Source organism: Gracilinanus agilis, chromosome 3, assembly GCF_016433145.1.
Source record: "Gracilinanus agilis isolate LMUSP501 chromosome 3, AgileGrace, whole genome shotgun sequence".
Lineage (NCBI taxonomy): Eukaryota > Metazoa > Chordata > Mammalia > Didelphimorphia > Didelphidae > Gracilinanus > Gracilinanus agilis.
Window position 1 is genome coordinate 57,621,770 of NC_058132.1, and position 20,074 is coordinate 57,641,843.

The following is a 20,074-nucleotide window of genomic DNA, read 5'->3' on the forward strand; positions in this document are numbered from 1 at the left end:
GATACAGAAGTATAGCAGCATAAATGATAAGAACTAACTGAATAGATTCCATTCAGTAAAAATTAAGACATAAAACAGTCAGTATTGGAGGGAGTGAGAAAAGATAGGTACACTAACACACTATTGGCGGAACTGTGAAATGGTACCAGGACCTTAGAGAGCAATTTGGAATTATGCACATAAAGTGGCTAAAATGTGCATACCCTTTGAATCAGACTCCATTACTAGGCTTATATCCTAAAGAAGTTATCAATTAAAAAAAAAAAAGACCCCATATACTCCTAAATATTTATATCAGCACTTCTTGTGATAACTAAGAATTAGAAGAAACAGCTAGGTGGTATGGTGGGTAGAGCACTAGGCTTGGAATCAGTAAGACCTGAGTTAAAATTCGGCTTCAGAAACTTACTAGCTCCGTAAACCTAGGCAAGTCACTTAACCATTATTTGACTCAGTTCCTCATCTGAAAAATGGGGGTATGGTAGAGAAAGAAATGGCAAACCACTTCGGTATCTCAGCCAAGAAATAGTCAGACATGACTGAATGACTGAACAACAAGAACTGAAAACAAAGTAGATGCCCATCATTGACTGGGGAATAGCTAAAGAAACTATGGTATATAAACTTTAATGGAATATTACCATGCTAAAGGATCACATGTGTGATGAATACAGATGAGCTTGGAAAAATCTAAATAAACTGAGGCATTCAAAGCAAACCAAATACACAATAACTACAACAATATAAATGGAAAGAACACCACCAAAAAAATTAAATATAAAAAAATCATAAAGATCAAATAAAACTCAAAGGAAGATCTATGAGAAAACATCTCCAATCTGCCCCTTGGATAGAGTTGGGAGGTTCACAGGTGTCACATGTCACACATGCTTTTGGATACCTCAATATATCAAACAGTTATGGGGGCTATTGTTTTTTCTCTCTTAAAAAAATACTATTTGATATATAGGCTAAGGAAGGGGGGAAGAATACATGAGACACCATGACAATGTAAGAAAACAGGAAACATAAATTTTTTAAAAACTAAGCCATAAAATCTGGTATTAGAAAATAATTTTGATTAAAAAGCATTATAAAAAGTTTCTTCACAGGATACAAAATAAATCCGTGTACATCATCAGCATTTCTATTTATTACCAACAAAGTTCAGCATAAAGAATCAGAAAGAGAAATTCCACTTAAAATCACTCTAAATAATATAAAATACCCGGAATTCTATTTGTCAAGGCAAACACAGGAATTATATGAACACAACTACAAAACACTTTTCACACAGTCAAACCTAAACAATCAGAAAAATATTAATTGCTCATGTTTAGGATGAGCCAATAAAGTTAAAATGGCAATTCTACCCAAGTTGACTTATTTATTCAGTGCCAATATTTTATTTAACTAGAAAAAATAATAACGAAACTCACCTGGAAGAACAAAAGGTCAAGAATATCAAGAGAAATAATGAAAAAAAATGTGAAGGAAGGAGGTCTAGCAGTACCAGATCTCAAACTGTACTATAAAGCAATAATCATCCAAACAATTTGGTACTGGCTAACGAATAGATGGTAGGATCAATGTAGTAGATTAGATACACAACATACAGGAAGTAAATGACCACAGCAACCTGAGCATTTGATAAACCCAAAGACTGCAGCTTTTGGAATAAGAACTCATGAGTTAACAAAAACTGCTAGGAAAATTGGAAAATAGTATAGCAGAAGCTAGGTATAGACCAGTATATCTCACAACCTATACTAAGATACAGTCAAAAGGAATATATGATCTAGATATAAAGAGTGATACAATAATTAAATTAGGGGAAAACAGAACAGTTTACCTGACAGATCTTTGGAGAAGGGAAGAATTTATGACCAAACAAGAAAGAGACCATTACAAAAATGCAAAATGAATCATTTTGATTATATTAAATTAAAAAGGTTTTGTACAAACAAAACTAATCTAACCAAGATCAGAAGGGAGACAACAAATTGGAAAAAAAAATTTTATAACAAATGTCTCTGATAAAGGTCCAATTTCTCAAATTTATAAAGAATGAAGTCAAATTTATAAGAATATAAGCCATTCCTCAATTGACAAATGGTCAAAGGATATGTACAAGCAATTTTCAGATGAAAAAAATAAAAGACATCAACAACCATACAAAAAATGTTCTAAATCGCTCTTGATTAGAGAAATGCAAATTAAAACAATGCTGAAATACCACCTCACACCTATGAGACTGGCCAATATTGCAGTAAATGTTGGAGGGGACATAGCAAAATCGAAAGACTAATGCATTGTTGGTGGAGTTGTAAATTGACCCAAGCATTCTGGAGGGCAATTTGGAACTATATCCAAAGAGCTATATAAAACTGCATACTCTTTGATCCAGAAATACCACTACTGGGTCTGTATCCCAAAGATAAAAAAGGGGAAAGGATCCAGTTGTACAAAAATATTTATATCAGCTCTTTTTGTGGTGGCAAAGAACGGGAAATGATGGGGATATCCATCAATTGGGGAATGGCTGAAAAAATTGTGGTACATGTTGGTAATGGAATACTATTGTACTATAAGAAATCATAAGCAGGATGATTTTAGAAAAAGCTGGAAAGATCTGTAGAACATTGGTGCAGAATGAAATAAGCAGAAATGAGAGAACACTGTACACAGTAAACAGCAATATTGGACAATTACTATGTGCAAAAATTTGGCTATGCTCAGCAATGCAACAAGCTGGGACATGCTGAAAGACTGATGAGAGGGAATGCTATCCACCTCCAGAGAAAGAACTGTTGAAGTCTTCTTTCACATCCAGTGTATTTTTTATTTTAGGGTTTGGGTTATGTATGATTTTGTTTTTACAACAGTGACCAATATGGAAGTGTGTTTTGCATGACAATAAAAAAATGAAAAAAGTTTCCTCACTTAATTCTCAACTGCACATGGACATCAACTACAGCGGAAAAAAAAGACATTTCTACAAGACACAAAAAACTGTGCACTCCATATCAAACCAATCAACAAGCACTGACTGGGGCCCAGCTATGGGCCAGGCACTGTGACAGGTGCTAAAGATACAATGAACTAAACACTGGCTATAAGGAACTTCCATTCCAGGGTGCCCTAGTAGCTACCACAAGGAGGTGATTGCTTTTTCACAAGCACCAGCTCGCCTACATGGGAAAGAACTTCAGATCCTTCTTGCAGTCCAAGTCTCCCTTTGCTGCCAAAATAACCTGAAAAGATCCAAGTACCCAGCAGCCATGCAGAAACTCTGGAACACACAAAGCAGCACAGCAGTGAGGCCCCCTCCCCAGGGGCTCCTCTTCACAGGCTTATCAGACTGCTGCTTTAGAAGCTTCAGCTCTACTCCTGCCCACTGTCAGGAAGCTTTCTGGTCCAACATCCTAGAAAGATTATTCAGGGACCCTTCAAGCTGGCTCTCTGGAACCCAGAAGTCTCCCACACTTCACCATTAGTGGGCTGCTTCTTTGTCCCTTCCATTTTTATTGCCTTGGAAGCTAAAATTTTACTTTTCCTGGATTCAAGACAAGTGTGCTCTACCTAGCATTTCTAGATAGATTTCTAACAACCTCAATGCACTAACGAGGAAGCACTTATAAAATATAACTTGCTTTAATGAATTGAGAGAGAAAAAATAGCAGTACCCTTCCAACCACTTACCCTCCCTCCCACCCCTGGAGTAAATGAGATTCCTTCCCTGGGTGGGAGTTTGGAAGGGCCTTCAAAGGTCTCTTCCAATTCTGAGATTCTATGAAATAAAAACACAAAAGAGAATAATTTATAGAAGCAGGCTACAACTCCCTCTGGCTGAAGTGAGAGTTACAATAAAAGCCTTGCTTTCTTCAAGATGACCAACTTTCCATTTTAAAAAAGTCAAAAGGAAAAGCATTCCTAACTTAGCAAAACAATTACGCTCCAAAAAGTTGTAACTAAATTTTCTCAACATCATGAAATTCAAGATGCAAAAAAAAGAGAAACAATTTTGGAGGGGGTAAAAAATTCTGAAGAAAAGTATTATGTTCCTGATAATACAATTCGTAATTGTTTGAAAATACAAATATCTACAATCAAACTGAAACTGGTACACCGCAAGAGAGAAAACAGGCAGCCAGGAAAAAGAGATTCCTGATCTCTTAAATTGCAAGTTCCATTTAATTTTCCCTCTCTCTCTCCCCAACCAAAGGTAATTCCCTTTTAAATCTCTTTGTTCTAAAGGGGTTTATCATGTTCCCTACTGAGCCCTTAATTGTTTGTTTAACAGCTCAGATTAGAACATTAAAGGGTCCTTGATCAGTTTGGGATCTTTTCCAACTTCACCCCAAGTTCTTTATCCAGAGGAGTATGAAAAGGTTCATTGACATAATTTATTATTTCCTTACATACAGTTGCTCCATCAAGGGTTTCCTTTCGGCCAAACACATATATAATGTGAAATTAAGCAATCTGAATCTTTATGAAATTACTAAAATCCCTTCCTACGTGGCGATCATCACACATTCTATTCAACAGTCTTAAAATGCAAAGTTTCCCAGTGGAGAAATTATTCTTCAAGTAAGTACCTCAAAAAGTTTGATTTTCATCAACTCCAACTAAAGTTCTCCATTCCTAACTATGTATGACATTATATTCCCACAGTAGCAACCCCAAATAAATTTAACATCATGCTAATAAAAGCAATAACCTTATTCGTTCTTTTCCTCAACAACAAATATTTCTGGAGTTGACAAAATACAGTTACTCCCTTTTAGTATTTAGTGTTTTTCTCTTTAAATGGTCAGACCATCCTATTACAGGCTCTGGAGCCATCTGTTTGAATGGAATAACAAAATCTCCACAGTAAAGTAGGAAAGGACCTCAAAGGCAGCAGTCTGGAAGGCTAGCAGCCAGTATCCACACATAGATAACAGAGGCTTCCTGAATCTTTGGAACTGGGCTCAGATCCGAGTCCAAATCCCAGCATACATCCTCTTGTTTCAGGACTTGATTTAGGCCTCAGTTTCCTCTATGGGCATAATAACAGTCCTTGAAGGACTATTGTAAGGAGCAAATGAGAAGATCTATGTTAAACATTGGGCAAATCTTCAAGCACTACGTAAATGTCAATTAGTATTCCTGTTCCACTTCCGAACAACTCAAATCATAAAAAAATTCTCTTTGTATTGATTTCACAAGGCCTGTTCCACAACTCTGCCCAAAGCTTCTAGTTCTAGTCTCAAAGACTAATAATAATTGTAAGTCTAATCATAATTGTTAAGGCAGTTTATGACACTGGAACCTCACAACATTATGAGTTAGGTCTTATAGATCTCATTATTCCCATTTTACAAGAAACTGACACCCAGGGATTGTGACTTGCCCATGTTCCTATGCACACAATCAGAGAAGGAGGCGGTTCTGACTGATCCCAAGTCTGGCAATCTCCAAAAGACCACTCTGTCTTCCCACATCAAATGCTGGTGCCTTCTGAGCAGAACCTGCTGTTCTTTTTCTTCCAGGCAAGCCCTCTACATGCTGAAGGCAGCTTCAGGACCTCAAAAGTCTTCCATTCACCAAGCTAAACAAACATCTTCTATGCCTTAGATGGCATGACCTCAAGTCCTCAGCCTAGGCCCCCAGTTAAATCAGCCAAATAAGTAGATTCAACAGACAAATAAACAGGAAGACCAAAGGGCTGGGCCTGGGCTTCAGATCAGATCCTGGAAAGGTCCCAGGGATTCCCCAGGGAGAACAAGCATCTGCTGTGACTGTCACCCAGGCATCTGTACTCAAGACATCTGTTGGTCACTAGCAGAAAGGTTAAGGACTAGGACAGCTTTGCACTCTCCAGGCTGCGGCACCTAATCTGCCCCTTAAAGAGAAGAATTCTTCGATAGCAATCCCAGCTAGGACAAGTCCAGTACTCAAATGGTGAAGGCTAGATGAGAGAGATCCTTTAAAGCACCAAAGACTAAAGTTCTGCTCCAACAACTCAAGGAGAGTTGGACCACACTTTACAAAAGGCATACAGGTGGCAATGCACACACAATGGAAACAGGGCAGGGCTTCAAGTCAGAAGAACTGGATTCAAATGTGACCTCGCAAACTCATTAGCTGTGTGAAGTCATTGAACCTCAGTTTCCTCATCTCATCTGTAAATTGGATATCTTAACAGTGGGGCTTTCATGAGGATTGAATGAGGCAAGATTTGTGAATAGCCCAGGCCCAGCGCAAAAGAGGCCCTTAAAAAAATACTTTGTTTACTTTCTACCTTCTCTTTCACCCCCTGCTCTCCAAGACCTTCACAATTATGTGAGCAAATGAAGAAAGCTGAGCTAAAGATACATCAAAAGACTAACATATTCACAAAGGATTTCAGACCAGACCAATCAGTTTTGAAAACCAAACTGCATGTACCACTGAGGATCTCCAGGTGGTCCAAGTTCCCTGACTGTGATAGTAACTTGCAGGACACCACTCAAAGACCCACACTGGAAAAATAAAGGAAATCCACACTCCAGTGCCTGGTGCTTCTGCTTATGACTGAACCAAAAACAAGAAGAAAGTCTAGCACCATTAGGTCTTCCTGGCCTCAATCTAACTTTTCACTGAAAAGTACCCTCCCTCTAGAGTCCTGGAACACAAAAGGGAATAAGTTAAGGTCAAGTGAACGGCTGCCTGCTTGTGAAATATCACTTACCTCAGGAAGCTGGATCAGTTCCAAAGAGCAACATTTCTGAGAAATATCAACACCCTCATACAACAACAAAGCAACATAACAGCTGACAATAGAGTACCAGCCTTGAAAGTCAGGGATATTTAGATGCTTGACATTATTAAAAGTTCAACATAAATTAATTTATGCCTAATGTTCCAGCACTAGCTTGTAGTCCAACCAGGTGGTGTTCACACTAATTTAATAGCCACAGAAATGGGAAAAAAAAAAACCCAGAAACTCCAAAAACCATACAACTCTTGAGCATTTCAATTCCAGTCACCCAATGATGGCTTATGCACAGAGCCTTTATTCAAAATAAATAAACTCTGCTTTTATTAGACCCCCAAAGGTTATATAAAATGCCTCTTTCTAATATGGCCTTTTCCTGCATAGTAAAGAAAAATCCTGTTAGCTTAAAGGAATTTCTTGATCTTGCTTCTTCATATTTTCACTAGAGTAGCCTGCTGTAACATCAGATCTACTTTCAATAAATCAGAATGAAAATTAATTTAGAAAAATGATATAAATGTTTTAATCACAGGACTAACACTTCTATCAAAAGCCCCATACCGTCTCCTTAATAATTAACGTTATGACCACTATCAGAGCAATGTAATTCAACCAGAACTACACTCATAATTTCATTCCTTCACAGAGCACATATTCTTTATCAAATACCTGTACCATCTTAAGGCATGGGACCAGGGTTATTCATTCCACTTATAAGTCTATCATTGCTGACAGAAATGTGCAAAATTATTTCTAGATCAGATTTCTTGGACTTCCTGTCTTTGATGTCTTCCCAGGCCAAACTATCTTAAACACCTCAGGCAAACTAACCTTAACCTAAAACACTGCCTTCTGCAGCTGTGAACTAGTCTGACTGTTCCAAAAAAACAACTTGAAATTATGAAAAAGTGACTAAAATGTGTGTTCATACCCTATGGCCACAGGATCTCACCATGGCACATGTACCCCAAGGAAGTCAAAGAGAGAAATAAAGAGATGATACAAACCAAATGTTCATTAAAAACAACTTTTTGAAAGAATGGAGAACTGGTTAACAAAATGGGACATAGTAATGGTTCGACTAATTATGAAATATGGATGTAATAGAAAGATTTTAGAGCACTAACAAATGAGGGATTCAAAGAATCTCAGGAAAATAAGGAGAAAAAAAAACAACAGTGAAATAAAGAGGCCAGAAGAATAACATATACAAGAACCATACAATATAAATGAAAAGAACCCTAAAGGGAAGACAAACTGAGTAAGCTTAATGACCAAACGTGGCCCTGAAAAATGGGTCTCAAGATCTCCCTCCCTCTTTTCTTGTCCAGCAGGTAGATGACAAGAGGGGTAGATCACAGTTCACCTAATCAGATGGTCACTACATTGGTTAATTTTTATTTAACTGCTTATCTTTGTCACATGGTGGATAAAGGAGCAGAGGGTGAGGAAGGAGAATTGTGTAGAGAAGGCCACAGTTTAACCAGAAATGACTGATCCAACCAAAAGCATAAAAATTTAAAAAATAAAAAATCTTTGTAAAAAATGGCATTAATCAAGTCACTTTTCTTCAGACAAGAAAAGTCTCAAGTTGTCAGTGTGGATGGCATTGGAGATATCATATAGTGATGATAGGCCCAAGCTCTTTTCCAACTGCATCCGTTAATATGTCAAACCATAAGACCAAACTACTCTCTTAACTCTAAAAATACACTTGGTTCATTCATAAATCTCAAGTCTCACATAGCCTATTTTCTCCTCTCTCTCACTTCTCCTACAAGTCCTTCCTCCGTTTCCTCTCTCCAAATTCTAACTTTTACAACATCCTTCAAGGAAGCTAAATTACTGTGAACCCCATTGTCACACACACCTACCCCTCCTCCCAAGGGTTGTTGAAAGGACCAAATGAGATAATATTTGTAAAGAGCTTAGCATAGTTATCTGACACATTAAGTAGGCAGGATGTAAATGCTAGCTATTATAATTGCTACTACTACCATTTCTATATACGGTTTTATTACACATTAAGACTCTGGAATACTTGAGATCATGACTTTTGTCATACTTAAACAGAAACCACAATGCTAAGGCCAGTGTAAAGGCTCAAGGGATATCTATTGAATGAATAGTGAGACACAAGATTGCAGTTATAAAGAACTTTTTATGAGCTGCAAACCAAAGTTAACAACTGTATGAAACTGCTAGTTAATATTAATATCATTAATAAAAAAAATGCAAATCAAAACCACTTTGAGGCTTCACCTCTCACCATGCCAGCAAATTAGCAGAGATGACACAAGATGGAAGAGTCAACGCCTGAGGATGAACAGGAATACTACTTGTGCTTGGTGTGAATTGGCCAAACCATTTTGAAATGAAATTTGGAATTATGCTAAGAAACTAAAATATCCAGAGATACCACTGCTAGTCACACACGCCAAAGATCAAAGCCGGAAAAGAGGGGTTCCATGCGTACCAAGAGACCCAGCAGCATTTTGGGTTGGCAAAAACCTGAAAACAAAGTCCAATATACTCTGAATGGAGAAGGCCTGAACAAATCATGGCACATGAATTAAGAGAACATTATTTCAATCTAAGAAATGATGAATAAGATTTTAGAGAAGTCTGGGAAGACATGTGAATGAATACAAAGGAAAGAGTCATCAGACCCAGGGAAGCAATACAACTACTTTAATAATGGCCATGGAAAGAACAAAAACAAAACAAAACTGAGGCCTCTGAAACTATGAAATGATAATGACTGTGCTTAGCCCTAGGGAAAAGGTGAGAAAATATGCCTGCCTTCCTGCTTTTCAGAGGGCAACAACTATGGGCACAAAACATTACATTTACTGTATGTACCAAGTGAAGTGTTGGTTAATTATCTTTTTTCTCTTTTTAATTTTTTCCCCTAAGGGACAGTTTGTTGAGGAAGGGTTTATTTAAAAATGAAAGTAGTATAAAAATAAAGGGAATTTTAAAAAGTTTTTAAATAAAGAACTTCTACTTACTAAATAAAGGCCATAGTTGTAACTCTTCAAGGGGCAGAATCTCTCAAGGGGTTTTTTTTAAACCCCTACCTTAGAAGCAACACTATGTATTGGTTCCAAGGCAGAAAAGTGGTACAGTTTAGGCATTTGGGGTTAAGTGACTTGCCCAGGGTCATACAATTAGGAACAAATGTGTCTGAAGCCACATTTGAACCCAGGGCCTTCTATCTCTAGGCCTCTCTAGCCCCTGGGTCACCTAGCTGCACCAAGTTTCTAAAGTTTTCAAAGAAAGCAGCAACAATGATTTCTTGGTCTTCTAGATTAAAATTTACTTTTTAGTCATTGAAAATATTTTGTATTTACCATTTCTCCAGGCCCATCCTCGTCAACCTGATTGATGGCATGCCTGCCTTTCACAGGGAAGACAAGTTTTTAAAGTCACAACTTGTGCTAACTACTGCAACCACTCCTCCAGTATAGTTTTTCCTTCCTTACTTCCACTAGACTTGGTACTTTGAAAGATAGGCTCTGTACTGCATCTGGATTAGTTTCCCACCCTAGATAGAAAAGTCTGAGTCTTTTCCACTCATTCCCAAAGCAAAGGACCCCATTAATGCAAGGCACCTTCTCTCCCTGGAGGCCATTCATTTTGTAAGGAAAGGATGGGTAAAGGGCTCTTCTCTCAACTTTTTGTTTGGGAGACCCGAGTCATCTCCAGCTCAAGTGCTCAATAAGCTTCCTCCTCTCTCATACTTTTCTGCCCACTTCAGTCAAGCACTCTATTCTCCTAACCCTACCCTAAAATCCTCTCTCTCAGCTTCTCTGGCCAGTACTATCACACCTTTGCTCCTAGCTCCAGAAGACCTTTCAAAGAGAAGGACACATTCATATACACAAATCTCAGCTGCAGAATACGTACATGCACTGGCACCATCACATCCTACCAACTGCCTGGTAATGGAAGGCAACCTCCAAGCCTCTCTCTCCCCAACAGTTCCAACTACTCTACTACAAAGGACTGATGGAAGGATGCTCCCAAATGACCTGTACAGCTGTTCTTCAAACATGTGGAGAAATATAGTGGAAAGAATTCCTGGATATGGGAGTCAGGAGGAGCTCTGGTTCAAATCCCACCTTGACCTCAAATCATAACTTTAAAGGATCTGTGTGATTCTGTCAATGGTATTACTCCCACCAAGACATACTATAACTCTCCTGTGCTTTAGAAGTAGATGAAACTACTACACAAGGTACTGTGCCTGAAATAATGTAGCCTCCACTGATTATTAAAATCAAATAAAAATACCAACTTTGTGGTGTCAAGCCCATCCACATTTAGTTGGGCTGGTTCTCAGACAAAAGACATTCAGTCTGTCCCCTTGCCTACATTTTTCTTTTCTTTTTTTTTTTTTTAATATACTTACCTTCTGTCTTAGAATCAATACTATGTTATTGGTTCCAAGGCAGAAGAGCAATAAGGACTCAGGCAATGGGGGCTTAAGTGACTTGCTCAGGGCCACACAGCTAGGAAGTATCTGTGGTCAGATTTGAACCCAGAACTTCCTTTCTCTAGGCCCGGCTCTCTACAGTCACTTATTTGCCCTCAGTGGCCTATATTTTTCAATAAGTCCTCTTAGAGCTTATGTTCTTCAAGATCAGCCTTTAGAACTTGGGGGCATTCTCTAGGACAGTGGTGTCAAACTAAAATAGAAACAGAGGCCACAAAACCAAAAATAAGGACTCCTGTGGGCCTTATATTGACATAGCTTTAAACTGTAATATTATCTGTGGTTTACTTTATTGTTGTTTTGCTAAACATTCCCCAATTGCATTTTAATCTGGTTCAGGCTGCCCTCGGGAATATTGTGGGCCACTGGTCATATGTCTGACCCCTATTCAATAGGCCCCGGGGAAGCATCAAGAAACAGCAATAGTGGAAGAATGCAATAATAAACTCCAAATTCTTCCTATTGCCTCTTTTCCTGATTTTTACCCTTTACCTTCACCACCTATAAAAAAGTAAATCTCCCTGTCCAATATAATTGAATTGTTCTTTTTTTTTTTTTAAATAAATAAAAACTACTTTTGGTACACATTGGGTTCTATTAAATCAGCCACAAGTTAAACTTATCTGACTGCATCAACAATCAGGTTGTGAAAGCACTGAAAATGAGTTTGCTGAGAAGAACCTGGAAAAGTAGAAAAAGGTGCTGGATTTGAGTCAGAGGATTTGGGTCACAATCTCAGCTCTGCGATTAATGGCTGGGGATAAGACCCTTTACTTCCCTACTTCCCCTCTGTTTAAATTATCTCATTTACCAAATGAAATAGCCAGACAAGATAACTTCTGTTTCTCCTTCCTTTTGGTTCCAAAACCAAGGATCCCAGAGCGCCTGGGAATCCCAGACACAGGACATCTAAATCTGCATTCAGCACTGAAATTCAAAACCATCAGGGATAGCTACCATGTGAGACTACCGGAAGTGGGTCCTCCAGCACTTCCCAAATGTGAATTTTAAGTGTCAGTTTATGCCAAAGCCACCATAGAATTTCTTTTCTCTTACTTGAGGATTCAATCAGTCTCATTTATAAACAAGTTTGTTATGATCTGGACTAAGCCCTAGTATAAACCCCACAGCACTAGGGGAGCCATCTCAATTAAGCAATTTCTTTCCAAACTTCCTTCCCTGGTATACCTGTTGATGACAATGCACCATCTCCAATGAAAAAGCCATACCAATGTTCTAGTCATTGACTAGAAAGCATCATGCTCTGATAGTAAGGCCCACAGTTCTTAGGTCAGACACATTGCCTTCACACAACTAATTGTTCCTTTTTTTAAAGGAACATTACAGAATGTACCTTAAATCTGAACCAGACATCTCAAAAATGTTTATCACTGATCACAACAGACCAAGCAGGAGACTGCCAGGGAATGAACCAATCAATCAACAAGAGCCTTCTCTGGGCCAGGCTCTATGCTGAGCCACAGGAATACAAGAACAGGTGGATCTCCACTACTAGGAAACACTTTGCATCATATGTCCTATTGACAAGAGGCCAGCAGCATTGTTTTCATGGATGTGGCACAAGGCTTCATCAGAAAACTCTACTTCCTTAGCTTTAACTGGGAGTGATGAAAGCAGGAAGAGAGAAGAAATGTGTTCCATCTTGAACATGCTTCTGGCCAGGGCTAGGACAGGGCAAGGAAGGCAGCAGGGTCCAATCCCAGCTCTGCTACCTGCCACCTTAGAGTAAGGCTTTCTCTCTCCATTCCAGAGTCCCAGATCCCTCACGTGTACCATGAAGGAGCTGCCCTAGATGTCTCCTAAGATCTTTTCTAGATCTAAATTAATGGATTCAATGAACAAAGTCAGTTAAGTACTACAGAGAAAAAAGTCAACAAAGTAATCTGACTAGCCTTCTGACTCCCCCAGTGTGTACCCATCCTCCCAACACTGAGGTTCCACTAGGACTTCAGCTCCAAAGTAACAGCTTTTACTTGCCAAGTCCCTTATCTTTCTTGCTTCTGCCAAAGTCCGGAGACTCATCTCCACATTAGAAAGTTCTTATGAGGGTTTAGCAATGGAACCAGGAACAATCTCTGACTAAAGGTCCTACCATGTACCAGAGACCAGGATTTTTTTTTTAAATGTTTAATGACACCTGCCCAAAAAGAGCTTACATTCTTTTTTTTTTCTTTTTTTTAAGAGCTTACATTCTACTGGGAGCAGTGATCTGTACACATGTAAGCATGTACAAATAAAGTAAATACACAGGTATTTTTGGAGAAGTCCTCCAGAAGATGAGGTGGCCCTTGAAATGAAATTTGAGGGAACTGAGTGATTCTAAGGAGGCAGGAGGAAGAGAACATTTCAGACAAGGGAAATGGCCAGTGCCAAGGGAAGAACAACACAGGCCAGCTTGGCCAGTACAAAGAGCAGCAATAAGTAATGAGCCTGGCAGGGTGGTCTGGGGACAAGCTGCAAAGGGCTTTCAATGGCAAACTGGAGAGCTATATTTGATCCTAGAAGGAATAGGGAGCAAAAGCAGTTTACTCAGAAGGTGAAAAACATGGTCAGAACTTCTCTTGAAAAAAAAATCTCTTGAGTTCTTTCTGGAGTTAAAGTCCTGTGTGAAGAATGTTTTGAGAGTGGGGAGAAACTTGAGGCAGGGAGACCACAAGGAGGCAAGTGAGAGTCTAGGAGAGCCTAAATCAGGCTGCCAACAGAGTGGGCATTGGATTCAAGAGATGTTGTACAGGTAGAATCAATAAGACTTCGCAACTAAATAGATTTAGGGGTGAGAGAATCAAGTGAAGGCTGCAAAACTGAAAGAGGAAAAGTCTTGCCTTCAACACAAATTCAGAAGAAGCACAAAAACAATGACATCTGTTTGATCCTTGATGGAATCTGAGATGCTTACAGAACATTAGGCTGGGCTGAAGGAAAAGCTAGTCAGTCCAAGAAAGAGATGATGAGTAGGAGGAATTCAGAGAAACCTGAGATTTATGTGAACAGATCTAGAGTGAAATCAACAGAACCAAAAGAACAATGTACACAATGTAAATGAAGAGAAGAAAGCCAAAGTCTTGAGAAAATGAAAAACCAATGATGACCATAGAAAACAAATCATGAAACACAGTCCAATCCTCTTAGCAAAGAAGCAAGGAACTCTTCCATATATGTTGGATATGGTCACTGAACTGGCATTTTAGCTTCACTGTTTTTCTTTGATACAGTTCAATGGAGAAGATGATCATTTCAAAAATGACCATGATTTAAAAATAAAGGGTGCCAACAAATTTTTTAAAACTTATATTAACACAATTTTGACCATAACTTTAAAATCTGTGCTCAATAACTTGCCACTTTTATTACTTGAGACCCCCAGAAATACTAGTGCTGCACACTGAGGTGGCCTGGCACACAGCAGGCACTTAATAAGTGTTTATTTACTTATTCATTTTGGCAGGAGTTGTAGGACAGAAGCACTCAGAAGCACTCAGAAGCACTAGTAGCACTCTAGGCCTCCCTACCTCAGAATCTTATGACTTCACTCCTCTTTCTCCTCTCTTCCCACTTTCAGTCTCCCCTTGTCTGTTTCTCTTCTTTCTTCTCTCCCCTTGTCTGCCTCCCTTTTCTCTTTTCTCCCCTTCTCTACAACCCCAATTCTCTTCTCTTCTCTCTAGCTTCCTTCTATCCCATGTGTGCCCCTCAACAATTCAATTCAATAACCACATGTAGGCAGAACATGCCCCAGAGCACAAAAATAAAGTCACAGCCAGTGTCTAAAAATTGAGTTCTGTAATGTCTGAAAAGGGCTTTCCTCCCAACAATCAGGTAGTAGTGCAACTAATTAGCCCCATTTAAGAGATGAGGAAGGTAAAGTTTTAGAAAGCTGCAGGCTTTCCCAGGGGATCATGACTTGAAATAATATCTATAACAACTCAAAATTATTGATTTAAAGTTTACAAATTGTTTTCAAAGTCTGAACCAGGACCTCAGCCCAGGCCCTCTAAATCTGGTCTCAAATTGCTTCCATAATCCCAAACTAGCTCTCAAACCTAATCCCAGCCCTCAAAGAGTTTTACAAGTCAATCCGATAGAGAGATAAGATATGCACATAAGAAACTCCAAGTTGGGAAGTCCTAAATACACAAGAGAGGAAGGGCTAAAGATGTGGAAAGGTGAGATCACTCTTCATTAGGAAACTATGGGAAGGCATGAGGCCTTCTCAAAAAGAGCCTTCATTCAATGTGAAGGAGGCCGTGGTTTACCCAGAAGCTAGAGGGAGAGATCTGGTGTCCTGGTGAATACAGCCACAATCGGCATGCACTTGACCACCTGGCCCCAAATGAAACTATAGCAAACTCCTCCAATGCTAAGGTTCAAAAAGTTAAAAGCATCTCAGTTATCCGTGAATATGAGAAGAATTAGGCAATTTCAATGGAATCCAAAGAATCATTTCCCAAGAGGTAAGAAGATTTCTGGTTTGTTTGGGTTTTTTTTACATCCCTATGGAAAGCTTCCTTTCTGATATGCAGACCCTCCTCTTTCAACAAGGTCAAAAAGTATCTCCCTACACTCATTCCAAAACAGTGTACAGATTTATCAATGTCCAAAACATAGAAGAGTACAAGGAAAAGAAAAAATATGGACTTCAATACTGAAAATGAATGTGAAAATAAAAGCGAGATGATGGAAAGAAAAATACAAACTGATATGGTTGAAGACTTATTTGTCGGAAAAAGATGAGGGCCACAGATCATTGAGCAGTCATCTTGCCAAAGCCTTAAGAGTATTATCTCTCCACTACTCTAAGTCATTTCCAGCCTCATCTCAAATTACTCCCTGTCTCTTCTCATTACTGCAGTCATACCCTGGGCTTTCTCTATCTTCCTTTCTTAACTTGGGATGTCTTTGCTCACTCCTTTTGATCTGTCAGATCCCTCCAACCTTTAAAAACTCAATGCCAACACCTGCAAGAAGTATGGTCTGATATCCCAAACAGACCTTGGTCTGTCTCCCTCTAATACATGCCCTGGCATCACTGTACACTTCAGATCTTGTGTATAAGTCATATTCCCCCTCCTAGACCTTAAACTCACTGAGGGCTTCTGAATTTTTTCTCTTCTGCTCCCCTTAACCCCAACCTCTACAAATTGTGGCTACTCCATAAATGAGGCCTGTACTAACGGAATTTCAGCTTTCCAAATTTAAGTGAGTCAACCAGAAGAATCAAGGAAAGAAAGCACACTCAGGGACTTCTATAAAAAAAGATGGCTGAGAACAATTGTTCATAATGACCAGAAGCATGGTTCTATTTAAGACAGAAGCTTTTTTGGCATGTGAACACAACCTAAATTGTTTCAAGTTACTCTGAAAGTGAGAAGCTTCAAGCTGGTTCCTCTGAGTTAATAACAGCCTCATGTATCTTAACATTTCTGCTAGAAGTGAGGCAGATACATCTCAAGGTAAATATCTTAAAGTGCTAAATTTCAGAAACATGATTAAACCCACAACATGACCTCCTCAAGTGACTGTGCCAGGGACATCCTGTGGCAAATATTATTATTCCCACTTTACAGTTTTGAAAACTAAGGCTCAGCAAAATTAAATGATCACATTTAGGAGAGTAGCAGAGTAGAACATGGATGTGTTCTCTCCAAAAGCAGATTCTGCAGGGGGAGGGGGACCCAATTTCCAACACAAACATACACACACAGCTACCCTCTCTGCAACAATATATTCCTTTCCTGATCTTAACATTTTTCCATTTCAAATATCAAAAGTAAAAGATTTTTCAGTTTGCCTTTGACCTGCATTTTTGGTAAAAAAATCAATTCCCACACTCAAAGAATTTCACTCAAGTAGTCTTGTTCATTGGCATCAGAAAAATAAGTTAGCTTTTCTACTATTATTATGTTTTTGAGAAGTCTGCCAATTTCAAATGCTTCGCTTAAGTTTACTATTTTTCCTAAGATGAACAGACAGCCTAGGGTGGATTTTTGTGCCATTGCTGCAAATTCACCAATGCCACACTAACCTACCAGTTCAATTCAGAAACAGCAGCACCAGTCTTTCTAAGGCAGTGCCCTAGAAAGAGTACATCCAACTTCACACATCTGACTCTGAGCTTCCATATTATCACACACATTTTCATCAAACACAAATTCTGATCTCAGGGGAAGGGGTAGAAGAACCAAAACCTGGCAAGAGACAACTAAGGAAATTACCTGTGCAGATACAATCCAAAAGTTTAAAAAAAAATCATCAAAATAAACTAAACCTAATTGCTTCTTAGTGTTACCACATTTTTGTAAATTTTAATCAACTCTCCATTACCAAGACACAATTCTACTGATCCCACCAGCAAATGTCAATGTAATCCTTACTTTAGTCTTCATTCTACTCTGTACACTCCCAAATTTTAGCAATTGAAATATCTGGCTATTTAAATAAGAGTGGTCAAGGAGAGTTGGGAAAAATAAGCGAAGAGGAAAAATTATTTTTAGCTTTAATGATGAAAGGTAAAGTCAAAACTAATGAAGAGAAAATGACAAAGTTTTAAATCAGTCTACCTGAAAAATCCACCTTAAATTCACCAGTCTTCTCTTTATGAGATGGTACAAAGTTGCAGCATTAGCCTCTACCAATTCTAAGTTTTCAAGCACCCTCCTCCTGGGATCCATTGAGAAAAAGCATACTGGCCACACTAATACCCAGCCCTTTGTGTGTAGTCCAGAATCAAGCTACAAAGCTCCCCAAGCCTTGTCACATACAGGGCTGCAATCCTTACACGTTAACTTTTCCAGTCATAAACAAGTTACCCATCTGTTAGCTTGGAAGCTAATGAAATAGCACACTACCTGTTAGTTAATAAATGACCCTTCCATTCCAGGATAGGTGGGGTAGCAGCTAAAAGGCATCAAGGAATGTCTTCTAACAAAAGTAGTGTAAAAAGATTGAAGAGCTTGGATTTGCTGAGGCCACACCAGCCAGCTTTCCCACTGCAGAGCACTCAGGAGAGCTATCAAAACGAGGCAAGTTTCACATGAGCAACACTTGGTGTTCAAGTGTATGCCTCACTTGGAATTAATCTCATCAATGAGAACTCTTTCATTGAAGAGAACCATACCAAACAAACCCTGTGTGAAATATGTATACATATTCCCAGGGCAATGGAACTCAGTCCTCAGGTTTGTATCAAAGTGGTATAATAACGGTATTTAAAAGAGGAGAATAAAAATAGTACTTAAAAGAAAACTAGCCAAAACAATGGACAACAATGATTCAACAGGAGACGGATGCTTTCTTTCCCCCTGTGTAGGCATTATCATTATATTTATGAATAAAACTAAGATCCTGGGAAACACTGTGTGTGAGTACCTCACACATATGTTTGGAAGTTCTCTGAATCCTTGTATTTCTTCCCTCTCTAAAAACATTCTGCCAGTCACATGCACCACGATATGAAACAAAAAAAAACCCATCAAATGGCCAATAATGATATATCGATTTTATGCTCATACAGGTGACCTGGTGCATAATGAAATCGTATTTGTAGGTTGATAATAACTGAAAATCCCTATAGGTTTGCTGTAGGTTTTTTAAATTTCATTTATTAGACTAATACCTTGTCATCCGCCCCTAAAAATCAAAACAGTCTTTAAATTCTCGACCAAGCCACACTTTCGAGCCCTGAAAACGCAATGAATACATAGAAAACACGCGCAAAACAAGCACTCCGCTTCATGCGGATCCTTGAATTACCTCTAGACCTCAGGCCTACCAGGAGCAAATTAAAAGACTTTTAAGTCTCTCCACACAATACCACTCTTTCTAGCGGTGGGAATTGGGGTGAAGAGGAGAGGAAAGGAAGAGTCATTTCGAGTAATTTCCTCTTCCGCTCTAAAGGCCAGAGAGTGGGAAGTGTCCAGTCTAACATTTCTTTCTCATATCCAGTTCTACAACCACCATGACAACTCCCCGATTCACCAAATAAATAAATAAAAGTTGGGGGGAGGTCCTTGGGAATTCTCGTTTTACATGTTCTAGGGAACCCACTTACCTCTAGGTGCAAGCTGGTAAGTTTCAGTGTTGCACTAACAGGACATTTACCAACAAAAGTTTATTGTCTATTAATTAGGGGCCCTGCCCGTTAGGTGGAGGACCGAAGGATGCCCTCTGGGGCAGGATGGAAAGGAGGAAGAAGGGATGTATCTTCCTCCCACCCATCCCTCCCCCAAGGGACAGGAGGGGCAAGGAGGGGAGGTCCTCCCACTCGAGAGGGAAAGCCTCCCTCTTCTTCTCCTCAGCCCCAGCCCACCGTGCCCGCCAGAGGAGGGGAGGGGGCACAGGAAGGTTTCTCTTCCCCCCCCACCCCGCGAGGGCCCCCTCCACGGGCGTGGACGGGATCCCCGCAGTGCTCATCCGTGAGGGGGCGGAGGGACACGACTCACGGACACCCAGACCCACGCACGCCCCCAACCCCCTCCTGATCCCGGGGGGCTCGCCCCCTCCCTTGTGGGGCCAGCGGCCGGTAGGGCCCGAGCCTGGGCCCCCGCGGGTGTGCAGGCAGGTGAAAAGGATACTGTTGGGGCGCCTGGCTCTGGAGGGCCCGGAGGTTTGGGTGGGGGGCCGCCGCCGCCGCCGCCGCCGCTGCCGCCGCCGCTGCCGCCGTCGCCGCCATCATGGAGGACAAGATATTCACGAAGGAGCTGGACCAGTGGGTGGAGCAGCTGAACGAATGCAAGCAGCTGAACGAGAACCAAGTGCGCACCCTCTGCGAGAAGGTGAGGCCAGGGAAACTGAGGCACAGGATGGCGGCGCTGAAG

The 20,074-nt window shown here is 39.9% G+C and overlaps 1 protein-coding gene across 1 annotated transcript in view; it reads right to left on the bottom strand.

Annotated features, from left to right (window-relative positions):
- Positions 1-20,024, bottom strand: part of EIF4G3 (eukaryotic translation initiation factor 4 gamma 3) — a 371,582-nt gene extending 351,558 nt beyond the window's left edge. The window contains exon 1 of the mRNA XM_044667830.1: positions 19,832-20,024. Coding sequence (XP_044523765.1) covers positions 19,832-19,932 — 101 coding nt within the window. The 5' untranslated portion in view covers positions 19,933-20,024. The remainder of the gene's footprint in view (positions 1-19,831) is intronic.
- Between the last annotated feature and the right edge of the window lie 50 nt (positions 20,025-20,074).